Raw genomic sequence first — 14196 nt, 5'->3', positions numbered from 1 at the left:
ATGATTGTTCCCTCTAACTAGTCCTCATATTTTCCTTAGTTTTCACAGATATTCACACACACATGGATGCCATTATTTTCCTTCCTCGCCTACCTTTCCCATACAATGTCTTTTGATAATAATCCTTCCTTTGTTGACTTATAGGTACCATTATTGCAGTGATGCTATAATACTCAAACCATTCAGGATCCATGGGAATTTTGCAACAAAGAACACTGATTGTAGCATTTCTTCATTTCTAAACATCCTTAAGATGATGTTTAAAATATAAATGAAAGCAAAGAGAAGCTTTGCAATACTAAGTTTGGGGGCAGGAAATCAGGGGGTGCATACTTCATTCAACATTAGTAGATATTAAAAGAGAGTTCACTGGGAGAGGTAAGAGTTGAATGGAGCATCAGTTTCTGGATAGTTCATTGACTTAACTGGCCACTCAGTGGTGGCATTTGACCAGTTCTGCCCGGTTCTGGAGAGCGGTAGCGGCGATGAGCAGTGGAGACTGAACCAGTTCTCTTTGCTGCTCTGTGTTTGGCCCACCCGCCTGCCCGGGCTCCCATACTAACTTTTATGGCCAGAATTCAAAGCGCAGCTGCTTTGCGTGGTGCAGAATAGCGCCGCGTGGCAGCTGCTGCAGCGACCAGCATCGTGCAGGTTTGCAGGAGGCAAGTTAGAATGCCTCTGCGCCTGCACAAATGCCTCTGCGCCTGCGCAAAGTGTGGCAACTTTATTTGAATACCACCACTGTGGCCACTGATGGATCAACTGAGATTATGAAAAAAATAGCATCTGTCAAGCATCGGAGGACATTGTAACCTGATAGAACAGAGCAAAATGGCTGCACAGGACCATGATCCGCCATTGGGAAGAAGCATGCAAGGTGTTTTGACCAATCAAAGCTAAGCTGTCAATAGATTGAAAGGAAGCCCTGAAGATCATCTGCTTAGGCCAGAAAAATAGCATTTTTGAACCAGAAGCTATAAAATATAGATGTGAGGTTTATTTCCATTAACCTGGGAAAGAGAGAAGGAGGATGTCATAGGTTTCAGCACTCAAATGATAGGTAGCTATACTAGTAGTGGGCCAAACAGAAAGTATGGCTTTGCCCGAATTCACAGTTGCCTAGCTGATATTCTGTAAGACTTAAGTCAAGCTATAATACAACAAATTTAAACAGAGAACTCATAATAAGCTACTTTTAATTCATCTCACAAGACATCATTGGACAGCTTTGTCCAATCTAGTTTCCAGTCAGGTTAATTTTGGCATAAACCACAAGAATAATTTAAATAGCAAACAAATAATCAGGAAAGGATTCACACTACGCCAAGATAAGTGGTAGCCCAGTTCCAATCTATTTTGTCCTTGAAGAAAAGAAATACTAATTAAAATTCAAGCCAATCCACTTACTCATATTTACAGCATTACCTGAAGTAAAATATGAAATGTATTAACTTCTCCACAAAATTCCTCAGGTGATCATAATGCAAATCTTTAAAATTAGCAGGAGAAGTGAAGATGCAATTTTAAATTCATCAAATGGAAGTTTAAAAAGTAGGATTATTAACAGCAGTTATATGCACAGCCAAAAGATAGCAATGTATTACTGTTGATAACGTATAAACTGACATGCCAAACAAATGCACACTAACATTAATTCAAGGAAAGTTGGCCTTAGTTTGCTTTTGGCTGTATAGGGATTCCAGGCTTATCTCTCTTTTAACTCAACCCCCAAGTTCTGCCACTTCACCTACACTCCCCCCCAAAAAAAATTTTTTTAATGTCTCTAATGTATAGTTAAACACAATCCAATTGCAACTCTTTAATCTTATGACAGAGTTATCTTAATACATGCATCAAGCCTTTTTGAAACTCATTTTAATTTAATTATGCATTATTTTAAAATAGGCCCACTTCAAAGGCTTTCTCAACAGCTAACAGCAACATATAAAATGGATTAAAAACATGAAAAAGAAATAATATAAACTCTATAAAAATACTCATCAATTCCTATGATAGCCGTTCACAATCAACTAAAGCCAAAGAGAGAGAGAGAGAGAGAAAGGAGAGGATTGGTTGTATTTGTTTGTGAAAGGCACTCAGAGTTGGGGCAACAGAAACATCCAGGATATTCCAAAGACTGGTGCTCCACAGCAAAAACCTGTCCCATGGAGCTTTTGAGGAGTGGGGACTTTATTATTATAAAGAGACTTTATAGATTTAACCACATAGGCAGAATCAGTTGTGGCAAGACAATACTGGATGAATCCCACTGCTGCATTTTACTGGACTTTAATAATCAGCATTTTGGGGACTTCCGGTTGCAAGGCTTCGGCGGCGGCAGGAATCCGCTTCTCTGCGGGTCCCTGCTGCGCTCGCCGCTGAGGTACCCCCGATCCAACTGGATTTGGGGGTTGTCGCTGCCCCGAAGAGGCAGCGGAAGACAGAGGAGATCCGGGCAGGGGTCTGGGGATATCGCACCCCCCTTCCCCAGCCGGCTAGACTCCTTTTTCCTGAGGCGGTAGAGCGGCTGTCAGAAATGGCAGCCACAAAGGAATCTTCAACCGGATAAGACTGTGCAGAAGGAAGTTTTTTAGAAGGAGAAGTTTTCTTGGCTGAACCGGGACATTAAGCTGGAAACCTGACTTGTGGATTGATACATTTGTTTCCAAAAGATTGTTACAGCGGCGAAAGTGCTGAAGGAAAGTTCACTCCCCTTCCTTACGGAGAAAGCAAATGAGCACAGAAAAACCTGCTTCTTTAAGGTAAAAACAAGCTCTTTGTTATAAGTGGGAAGGAGAGGACTAAAAAAAAAATCGTTAAAAACTTGTTGGAGGAGACGCTTTGAAGATTATAAGACCAACAACTAATTGTAATACAGCTTTAAAATATATTTGGGATTTTGCCCCAGGAGGAAAAGCTGCAAAGAGAAGAAGAGGAAATAATTTCTGTCTGTTTGGATTGTTTGATAACCTTGACATTTGCAAATTACTTTAAGATTAAAAACATCTGGGTTGTTTTTAAAAATTTACAATGGCACCATCTGTGGATCAACTAAAAATGGAATATGAAAAATTAAAAGAAAGAGAACAAAATGGCAAGAATTCATTGGGAGCTGTCTTCCACTTTTTAGAAATGGCGGTTTCTACGTACCAGCAAATACTTGATGAGGAAGGAGAAGGAGAAGAAGAAGAAGAAAAGGAAGCCATTTTTAATGGACAAAAAAGTTTGATTAAGAAAGAAAATAGGAAGAGAGGAAGGAAAAATGAGAATTTAAGATTCAATAAAACAACCAAGAAAAAGAAAAATAAGGTGAAAAAAAGGTACAATGTTAGAAAGCAATTGAAAAGAGAATTACAACAGAGAGGGGAAGCTAAAAAGGTGGAGGTTAGGAGAGGGGGGGCAAAAAGATCAGACTGGAGAAGAAAGGGAGGGAAAAAGGGGGGAAAAAGCCACGGTCTGAAACAAGATATCTTTTTTAGAGATAAAGGATAAAGGACAGTGTATAATTTAAGAAAGATTCTGCAAGAGTACATAAGATAGTATTGTAGTATTTGCATTTGAAATAGTCTATTGGAATATTATAAGATTTAGCAAAGTATAAAAGTATATTTTTGGAATATTATAAGATTTAGCAAAGTATAAAATATTAAAATGTTTTATAATGATAGATTTCAATATTTAATAAAATATCAAAGAGAATGTGTAAAATGATTAATGCTTAGTTATACTATTAATTAGAATTAGAATTGAAATTATATATATTATAAGTTTATTATTCTTTTTTTTCAAAATGCAACATGTAGAATGTACTAAGCAGAATCAGGATAGAAATTATGTATTATTTTAAGTGTTACTTTAGGGAAAGGCGTCACACCTTAAAACTGATTACAGGGGAAATTCTTTGCTAAAGAGAAGAGATAAATAGATGATTGGAAAAGAACGGACAAAAGATACAAAAATAATGATTTTGAAATAAAAAGAAATAAACAAAATATAATTAAGAGAGTGAAAAGAAGGGAGAAGTTATATAGAAAATATAGAATGGTTAATAAGATATGAATGGTATATAAGGTGAGCATGAACTTGATTTAGGTCTGTAAAAAAAGATGTAACCCGGGGCTAAGCCACTTTTCAAAAGAAGTTTTATGTTTTATGTTTTGTGTTTTGGTTAGCTATGTTTTGATTGTGAATTAATAAAACCTTGGAGCAATAAAACTAAAGGGAGATAAATTTGGAAAAGATATGTATAAATGATAATTAAGGAGGTTCTATCTTTTTATGTCTTGTTTTATGTGTGGTTATGTTTGATTGAGAATTAATAAAACCTTGATAGAAAGAAATATAATTGAATAAAAGTGAAGGGAGAAACAATGAGAAATTTGGAAAAGATATATATGTGTTTAAATGGAAATGTGATAATGTGGAACTATGCCTTAAAAATAATGCTTTATTTGACTTGTTAAAACTTATAAGTAATTTTTGAGAAAGGAGGTTTTATACTTTGATGTTTTATGTTTTGTTTGTCTTTAAAATCAATAAAACTTGTTTTTTTAAAAAAATAAATAATCAGCATTTTGAATTGGGGCTAAAAGCCTATCAGCACAATGACTTTAATTTTGAAGTTATTCTAATCTGGAATTATTGTCTCACCAGCAACCTAGCCAAACATTATGATAATTGTACATCTCTACCTTACCAGAAAATAGATATCCACCTCTCCTCCAGGTAGTTCTCAGTTGACAACCACATATTTAGCAACCATCCAAAGTTACAATGTCGTTGAACTAAATCACTTATAACCATCTTCATACTTATGACCATCACATGATCAAAATTTGGATCATGAGATCAAAATTTGGATACGTGGCAGCCAGTAGGTATTTATGATTTTGCTGCAGTGTCCTGAGTCATATAATTTTGTTCTGACAAGCACAATCAATGGGACAAGTTGGATTTGCTTAACAACTGCAGTGATACATTTAATAACCTTGGCAAAAAAGGTCATAAAATCCAGCACAACCAACATAATAATTTCTTTACTTAGCAGTAGAAATTCTAGTCCCAATGTAGTTGCAAGTTGACAACTATCTATAATTAGAAAAATTAAGGAAACCTGTTCTCAACAAACTATAGAGAAAATGTGATGTTAAAGTAAATATAATTGGCAAGATTGTATAAAAAAACTCCTGTTTTCCTTTAAATAAATCTGGTTAATCACATTGTTATTTTTAACTTTTATGATGGCATATAGTTGTGAAGGGTTTGGAACAGAGCACTCTATTCATGGTTGTATTACGTGCCTGTATAATAACATCAAAACTTTCTTGTAAATTTCTTAAGAAATAACAGTGACATACAGGCAGTCCTCAATTTACAATCCACAATTGGGACTATAATTTCCATTGCTAAATTGTTAAGTGAGCTGCACCCTCTTCTACAACCTTTTTTTGCTGTGGTTGTTAAGTGAATCACTGCAGTTATAAGTGAATTGCACAATCTTTAAGCAAATCCAGCTTCCCCCATTGTTGCTGCTTGTCATAAGCTGATTGGAAAGGTCATAAATAGCAATCACATGACCCTGGGACCAGACGTGGGATTTAAATATTTTTGCCACCGGTTCAGTGGGTGTGGCACAGAGGCGATCTAATTCACCTCTTGCAAGCCTGCATGATCCCAGTCACTTCAGCAGCTGCCGTGCGGCACTCTTCTACGCCGCGCAAAGCAGCTACAAATTTAGAGAATAAAAGTGAATATGGAAGCCCAGGTGGATGGGTGGGCCCAACAGCAGAGTGGCGAAGAGAACCAGTTTGGTCTATGCTGCTCATCGCTCCTACTGGCTTGCCAGAACCGGGCAGAACCAGTTGAATACCACCACTGCCTGGGACACTGTAGTTGTCATACATACATGTCAATTGCCAAATGTCCAAATGTAACCACAGAGATACTGAGATGACTCTAAAATGTGCGAGGACTGGTTGCAAGTCACTTTTTTTCAATGCCATTCAAATTTCAATAATGGTAAAAATGGTTTACAAATGATTGTAAATCGAGGATCACCTCTACTGGCTTGGTTTTTTGAGATTTGAAAGTGTGCACACAGTTGATGCAGAGTTATCTGATGGTAAGCCCCAATTAGGCTTTCTTATTAATAAAAATGCTCAAGAATATATCTATAATTGAAGTAAACATAGAATGTGGGGAAGGTAAGAAAGAAAGATAACCAGTAGGAATTATGTTGAGGGTGATATCAACGTTTAAGGAAATTTAAATATGTACAGAAAGAATTGTCCTAGCAACTATGTCATTTCATTCTTATCTGTCAGCAATGTAGTCTGTTTTATATAAGCACCGCTACTTCTTCTTTCTTTTTAAAAGTTCATGTTAAAAAAAAGCAGACATTGTGGTATGTGATATTTCCCAATCTTAAGCAACAGAAAGTGAATCTACAGTTGAATCAAGTGTTCATTCAAGTGGCACATTTCATGCCACCCATGTTCTTTATAAAAGTGGTCGCCAACCAATGGTCGGGACCACTGGTGGTCCGTGAGAAAATTTTGGTGGTCCACAGAGAAATGTCCCCCCCAACGCACCCCCCCAAAGCAATTAATCCATGCTGCTCGGGAACACAAGGCTGTGCCGCCCACATGACCCATCTACCCACTGGCCCCCATACTTCAGCTGAGTGGAAACTTTATCTTGAGTAGAGCCACGCGAGCTGGAACTAGAAGGTAAGACCAATGGTGAGGGAGAGAAATCCACCCCAGGATGGCTTGCTGATGTTGGTGGTAAAGTCGGTCCCATATTCCAGAGCTGCAGTAGTCACAGGACTGGCCCTTTGGTCATCCTGGAGCAGCTGCTCCTCCACCTGGGTGCACCGGCCTGCCATGGACTGGAGGAGCAGCTGCTCCGGGATGACCAAAGGATCAGTCCTGTGACTACTTCAGTTCTGGAATATGGGACCGACTTTCACACCAACGTCAGCAAGCCACTGTCAGTCAAAATTCATATTAATAGTCCACGGGATTTAAAATTATGAGTTTGGTGGTCTCTGAGGTCCAAAAGGTTGGCGACCCCTGCTTTAGAATTTATACTGTAGCAATTTGATTGTGTTCAATAATATTAATATTATGTCAGAGTTAAATAGTTATCTATGTATATAAAAGCGAAATACCACTCACACATCATCACAAAATCTCCAGAACCATAAAGCCTACAAACTTGAAATTTGGCACGTATGTTCCTCTTGGCTTCTAGGTGCTCAGTAAGAAAGGATTTTTCAAAATGACCATCAGAGCATTAGTATTTCTTATATTATCATTAACACACTCTGATGCTAAGGAGTTCTACTTCCCCTCCCCACCTCAAAAGAAATCTGTTCCAAAGGCAAAATACAAGCAGAGGAGAGGAGTTTCAGTTTCAGTTTTGGTTTCACAGCAGCAACCAGCTTTAGTACAGAACACTTGAGCTAAGCCATGCCCAGGCTCCTTGCTGTCTCCTTCTTGCTCACACAGCAAATACTGCTTCAGTTTCCAAGTAGCCCTCAACTCTCTCACTATGAAAGGATGCTAAGCAGATGAATACCGATGGATGCTGAAAGGCAGAGGCACAATTTTTTCCTTTATTTTCCTCCCAAAAAAACTAAGCCCAATCACATAGTTTCATAGCAAAGCATGGGTATGGAGCTAGTTCCTTATATAATTAGCTTTAAAACATAAAAAAGAGCATTAAAAAAACCCTTTGTTTCACGTAAGTACATCAGGAATTTCAACTTCTTAGAACCATGAACTCTTCCTGTGCGGGTCTCAACAGGTGGTAATTTTCCGTGAGATCTGACTGATTTTATACAGCAGTTCCCACAAGGACTTTTAACATATTACTCATCATGATTTCATGTATTTTCATTTTTAAACAGTATTCATTTCTCACTCAATATAAAAAGAAAATAATTACAAAGTTTGTTTGTCTGCAGCTCTTGCAGTTATTCCACTAATAAGGACATTAACTTTTTGCAAAGCACCAGCACTTCTTCCATAAAAATAATGCAGTCCTAGAAAAGATTTTCACTGATTCCATACAAGGCTCATATCACTTTGAAAACATTCATTAAATCTAACCAGTTAAAACCAAAAAATATGGTCAAATATTTTTTTCTGCTTAATATGGAAGTACATAGAGAATATTTATTACCAAAGCTGGGTATGTTGTTTGTTGCTTAAGCCGATTTCTTGAGAATTTTTTAGTTTATAAGAACTGGGCGTGGAAGGAGGAGGAAATTAGAATTTTGGAAGAGTTGCTTTTGCTACTAGAAAACTATTATGGTTTCAGCTTCTTCATACATTTCCTTTTTTTTTTTTTTTTTTTTTGGCAAGGTTTTTAGATTTGTCACTCTCAATTTAATCAGCCTCTCATGGCCAGCTGTAGTATCAGCTGGAAGCCACAAACTCTACAACTCTGGGACTAAACCAGTGTGGGAAGTACTGGGAACTTTATTTTAGCATGGATTTGAAAGGGTACCATCACTTCTGAATCATCTGAAAAATGACCAAAGTCCATACTGGTAAGAAGTTACTTTACATTTATTTGCTTTGATTTTTTTAAAAATGTATTCTTGTCAAAATGCTTAATCTCAAATCTAGTCATAGGATTATAACTCCAAACTGCGGACTAGAAAAGATATTTAAAACACAATAACTTAGTAGATGTATGCTGAATATGACATGGTATTACTGGTATGGTATATTATTTTAACACATAGTTTTTTGACTGTACATCATTCACTTCCAACACCATTATAAAGGTTATTGTTAAATCTCAATGCAATTTAAAACTAGTAATGAGAATCAACACACCAGTAAGTTACAAATAAAAATAAAGAAAATATTTAATTGTTCATTATTAGCTATACATTGCATTAATTATAGCTTCTCCTGAACTAGTTACTCAAGCAGTTATAAAACCAGTTATATCCCATCTTTGTACCTCTGATACTTTTAAAAAAAATCTATAAAGTTAAACCTGATTGCATTTGTATTAAAGATTGCTTCCATCTCAAATATATAAGTATAATTAGCTATCTACTCATAGTTACTGGGATTAAATGAGAATTTAATTTTTAAAAAAAGTTTTGGTGAAAAATAAAAATGGAAAACAAGTTTTGTGTGTATCTGTGGAATGCCAGGAAGGCAAACAATACCATAATTAGAAGGAGAAGCCAAGTTAACTCTTTTAAAAGACTTATTTATGTTATTGGACACTTGCAACATGAAGCAAATTTTGCTTGATAACCAATGCTAATGAACAAATGACTTACCTCTTATTTTGAATGTTTAGTATAATATAGCATTATTGAGCAAAGTATAGCCCATGCTGGCTATTTTGTACAGAAATATTGCACATTACACAATTACAATATTTAAGCTATATTTATTACTGTGTTATTTTTATTATTAAACAAAGTATAATTCATTGTTAGAAATCTTTGTATTTCTGTAAACTTCATACTTGGCAGAATAATTTTGGGTTTCTGACATCAGAGCAATCCAGAGATTTCAAAGCTCTGCAGAACAGAAATGAGGGGAAAAACACTTTTGGTTTATAATGAACTGGATGTGCTTTTTAGGGACAGGTTTGAACTGGATACCAGTATAGATTACATTACTGTATGGACGGCACTGGAGGCAACTATAGTTCTAGAAAGAGGGAGTTACAGGCTTATGCAATATAGTTGTGATAGGATATGGTAACCAGGTATTTCATGGTATATAACAAATTGTGCTTAGTAAACTCAGAGGGGCCACTAGAGTACAATTATGAAATAATAGGGTAGGACTACAAAGTCAATGGGCTTCTGGAAATAAACAGCAAAAAGAACCAATATTTTATGAACATAGTTTCTTTCTTGGAAGTAACTTCTTTTGCTTTTCCTGCTTATTCTACTTTGAATGCTAACAGTTGGTATAAATGCTACTCTGGTTTGCAAGCAGAGAAATGAAATGGGTCCAGATTTCTTCTTGGCCCATACTGTGCTAAGCTGTTATAAAAATTACTGTAGGTATTGTGTTCCTCACCTTGAAATCAACCAGTCTGAAAAGATCACAAGAAGTTCTATGACATTAGTGTCTCAAAACTCTCACCTTAATTTGATTCAAGGAAATGGATCTATATATGGAGCTGTTGTCTTAAGAGGCCATAAAACCGCATCCTGGAATTTTGAAATTGTTTCAAAGAGAGAACAGTTGATACATTTTTCATTGGTTTCCATAAACACAATATATATGTAATCCCCTGCAGAGTTTATTTCTGCAGTCTCTTTGGCCTTCTCATGTCCAAAGTCAAGTTCAATTGTGTAAATATCACATTTTTCTTTTAGCTGTTCCTTCATTTTTAAATCAACTCATTAAGTTTTCAGCTGTAAATCACAATAGTAGAAATTTCCTATGTATGCAGAAAGATTCCTCACAAAGGCATTTATGGATTTGGGGGGGGGGATAGATTCTGTTTAATAGTTGCAATCATTTAACTTGTTAGTGTGATTTAAATAAAGGATATTTTAAAGAAAAGAAAGCTGAGTAATACCAATACTGTTCACTATACTTCTCTATATCTTTCTCACATATAATTATATAATCTATCATTTTCATATACTTCATATATTGCTTTTTGTTCTTTAAACTTCTCACTTTTTTCTGAAAAACTTAACTCCAACCATCTATAGCTTACTTGGTCTTGTTCCTTCTCTCAATTTTATATATCATTTTTATAATTTAGTCATTATTCATTCACTACATACTTCTTGGCATGTTCTTCAAGACAGCGATTGTTATTTATGTCAAGAGCCATTTAACCCTTGCAAGAGATTGCACTCACTGCCTTTCCCTCAGCATTTCTACATCTTAAAATTTATCCTTCTATTTTCCAATTTTAGCAAACTTTTACCAAGGAACGTAAGTTCATCTATGTTAATTTTTCAACATTTATATGTAATTTGGATTCAGTCACTGCATTTCTTGCACCTTGTTCTAACACATTAATATTCAGATCCATATTTCTCAGTATATCATTAAGTGAATATGAAAAACTGATATGAACTGATTCTTTTCCCTCACATTTCCTGCAATCCTCAGTATTTGTCCCATAAAACCTTATGAAAAATAAGCCCTAGTGTATCTTTATCAATAGCACTTTTCTACTAAGAAAGTTTGCCTATAATTTTCTCATGTTCAACTCATTAAAAGAAGGAGAAATGCTAAAATGACAAAAACTGACTTTACAGACTTACATAACTTAAAAAGGAGACCGGAAGGAAAAGCTGCATTTATGGGAAGTGAAAGTAGGATTGGAACATTTATTATGGTAACTTCAGGTTGTTTTTTTTTGAATTGTGGTGTCCTGAACAAGAATTCTAATCCAGCTATGCTTCCCCCAGTTAAAACAGGATTACGCAAATCATGAAGGCTATGCGATATATTTTTTTTTCCTGTGCATTCGTCAAGGGATAATGCACATACTTACACATATGATTTTATTTTTAAAAATATCACATTATGATCTTATATTCTAAATACTTGGTCATAGTGAAGAGGCTTCTATATGTGCAGAAATCTATTTCCGTAATCAGGGAACCTGTGGCTATTTCAGAAAAAATAGTAAACATCACCATCTGTTTACAAAAATAACAGGTCCATTTCATTAGAAGCATAAAGTCTGATGAGTTGTTAGTTTAGTTTACTTTATTGTCATTGCACCTCATACAACTAAATTAAATACCATCTTCAGTGTATATTATGACTATGAAAATAAACACACATCCTTCACATTCTATACATTGAATTGAAAACCCCTGATATTGCATTAATATTGCACTATATAGTAGAATTCAATAGAGTTACTGCGCTGGGGTAGAAGCTGTTTTTCAGCCTATTTGTCCTTGTTTTTATTATTCTGTACTGTCTGCCAGATAGTAATAGTTCAAAAAAAAAAGGGTGCCCAGAATGAGATGGATCTTTGAGAATGTTTTGAACTTTCTTAAGGTAGCAGGAGCTTTATTTTCTTTGGAAGAAGGGAGAGGGCTACCAATGATCTTCTGGGCAATGAAGGTTAACCCTCTGGAGTGCTGCCCTATCTGACACTGTGCAATTATTCTAGTTAATAGATTGCATGTATTTTTTGTGTGCATCTACAGATGCATTTGTATCTCTAATATTTCTGGAAATGACTTTGGGAGACAGAAGCTTAGACAACCATCAAGCAAAAGGTCTCTTAGTCCACAGAAGGAAAAGGAGTGTGGGAAGCATCTCAGATGGGACCTTCCCTAGTTTTAGGAAATGCAAGGGAAAGGAAAGTATTTCTAGATCTAGATTTGGTTATGGTAACACTTACAATAAAGGTAAACTAGTATTCATCATTTGTGCTTGTTGCCTACATTACCTGAAACAGCTGGCATAAGTCTTACAAGCATCTCATTTACTTTTCCCGAAACTAAGGAGGGTTTTTCCTTCTGTAAGCTGAGATACCTTTTACAAGTAGGTGAAATTAAAAAATGATAGGACATTGTTTAAAGCTGCTTTATAAAAGGTGAGTTTCTTGGCAGAACTTAAAAAAAATTGAGCAGAATTATTGCTGCCTAATACTGGACTAGAAAACCACCAGGTAATGTAGCTTTAAACTAAATTGGCAAGTTGAAAAAAAGACATTTCTAAGAAGGTAATGGCAAAATATTCCTTATTCTTATTAAGAAAACTACAAGCAGGTGTTGTTATCAGAGGCTGGCTTCAACTTTCAGTAGAAACAATTAATTATTTTCTTCTATCACATTAAAAATTACAATTCTCTGAAAGTACCCAAGGGGCTGCTTAGGTAGTGCATCTCCACATTAGATGAAGTTATTTACATAAATATAGTAAATAAAAGCATTTTAAAAAATCACATGCTGCTTTTGTGATGATTATTTGCAAGAAATTGCTTTGATCCTGTTTGAAATTATATTTCAAAATAGTAATACTTTATTTGAGAAGGTTGCCCTTTTACTTGCAATTGCATGTGACCTTCTGATATCTTAAAAGAGAAAAATGCATGGAAATTGTTTTCTTAAATTTGACTTGATCTTTTTATTTTATTTTCAGGGACTGAAAATGAACTGAACATGGCCAATTCAAGCAATACTTCAGAAAATAACTGTAATAGCAATAAAATCATTACACAACAAATTATTCCATTGATCTACGGTTTCATCTTTATAGGTGGAATACTGTTAAATGCAGTGGCAGCTTGGATCTTTCTTCACATTCCTAGCAAGACAAGTTTTATTGTTTATCTCAAGAACATTGTCACAGCCGACCTTATTATGAGCTTAACTTATCCTTTTAAATTTTTTTCGGACTCCAAAGTTGCACATTGGCAGCTCAATGTTGTTGTCTGCCGCTTTTCTACTGTCATCTTTTACCTAAATATGTATATTAGTATAACATTATTTGGACTCATCGGCTTTGACAGATGCTTTAAAGTCATGAAGCCTCAATTCAGCACTTCGGCTTACAATGTCCAGTGTAGCAAAATTATATGCCTGATCATATGGCTGCTACAGATTGTTATCACTTTTCCCAATATTATTTTAACAAATCAAACTCCTACGGAAAACAATTCAAAGGACTGTATGAAGCTCAAAAGCCCTCTTGGAGTCCAGTGGCACACAGCTTCAAGCTACACATGCCTAGGAATTTTCTGGATTGTGTTTTTGCTCCTAATAGTCTTTTACAGTTCCATTGCAAAGAAAATATATATTTCACACCAAAAATTTAAGAAAAACTCCAAGCTGGCAAAGAGAAAGACCAATCGAAACATTTTCACCATCATGTTTGTGTTCATCATTTGTTTTGTTCCATACCACCTGGTCAGAGCCCCATATACATTAAAACAAATCAAACCTGATTACAACTGTGAGATTAAAAATATACTGTTTCACCTAAAAGAACTGACATTGCTACTGTCTGCTGCAAATGTTTGTCTTGATCCAGTTATTTACGTATTCCTTTGTCAACCATTTAAGGAAAAACTGTACCAAAAATTGCACCTCAAAGTTAAAACATCTGAAGAGTTTGAAAATTCTAAATCAAGAAAGTCAAATGCTATTGTGGAAGCAGTTACTATTTTATAAATTTCAACAGTTTATGACCAATAAAGAATATTTGTCCTACTGAA

General features: G+C 35.4%; 2 protein-coding genes across 2 annotated transcripts in view; one reads left to right on the top strand and one right to left on the bottom strand.

Annotated features, from left to right (window-relative positions):
- MED12L (mediator complex subunit 12L) overlaps nucleotides 1-14196 on the bottom strand; it is a 196110-nt gene that overhangs the window by 118456 nt on the left and 63458 nt on the right. The window lies entirely within an intron of this gene.
- Nucleotides 1-14196, top strand: part of P2RY14 (purinergic receptor P2Y14) — a 14769-nt gene extending 573 nt beyond the window's left edge. The window contains exons 2-3 of the mRNA XM_087965152.1: nucleotides 8370-8557; nucleotides 13122-14196. Of these exons, the coding sequence (XP_087821278.1) occupies nucleotides 8539-8557; nucleotides 13122-14152 (1050 nt within the window). The 5' untranslated portion in view covers nucleotides 8370-8538 and the 3' untranslated portion in view covers nucleotides 14153-14196. The remainder of the gene's footprint in view (nucleotides 1-8369; nucleotides 8558-13121) is intronic.

This window comes from Notechis scutatus, chromosome 4 (assembly GCF_049901735.1).
Source record: "Notechis scutatus isolate UNSWTSFEM ecotype Mainland chromosome 4, rNotScu1.2, whole genome shotgun sequence".
Taxonomy (NCBI): Eukaryota; Metazoa; Chordata; class Lepidosauria; order Squamata; family Elapidae; genus Notechis; species Notechis scutatus.
The sequence above is the reverse complement of the archived record's forward strand: the minus strand, read 5'-3'. Positions and strand labels throughout refer to the sequence as shown.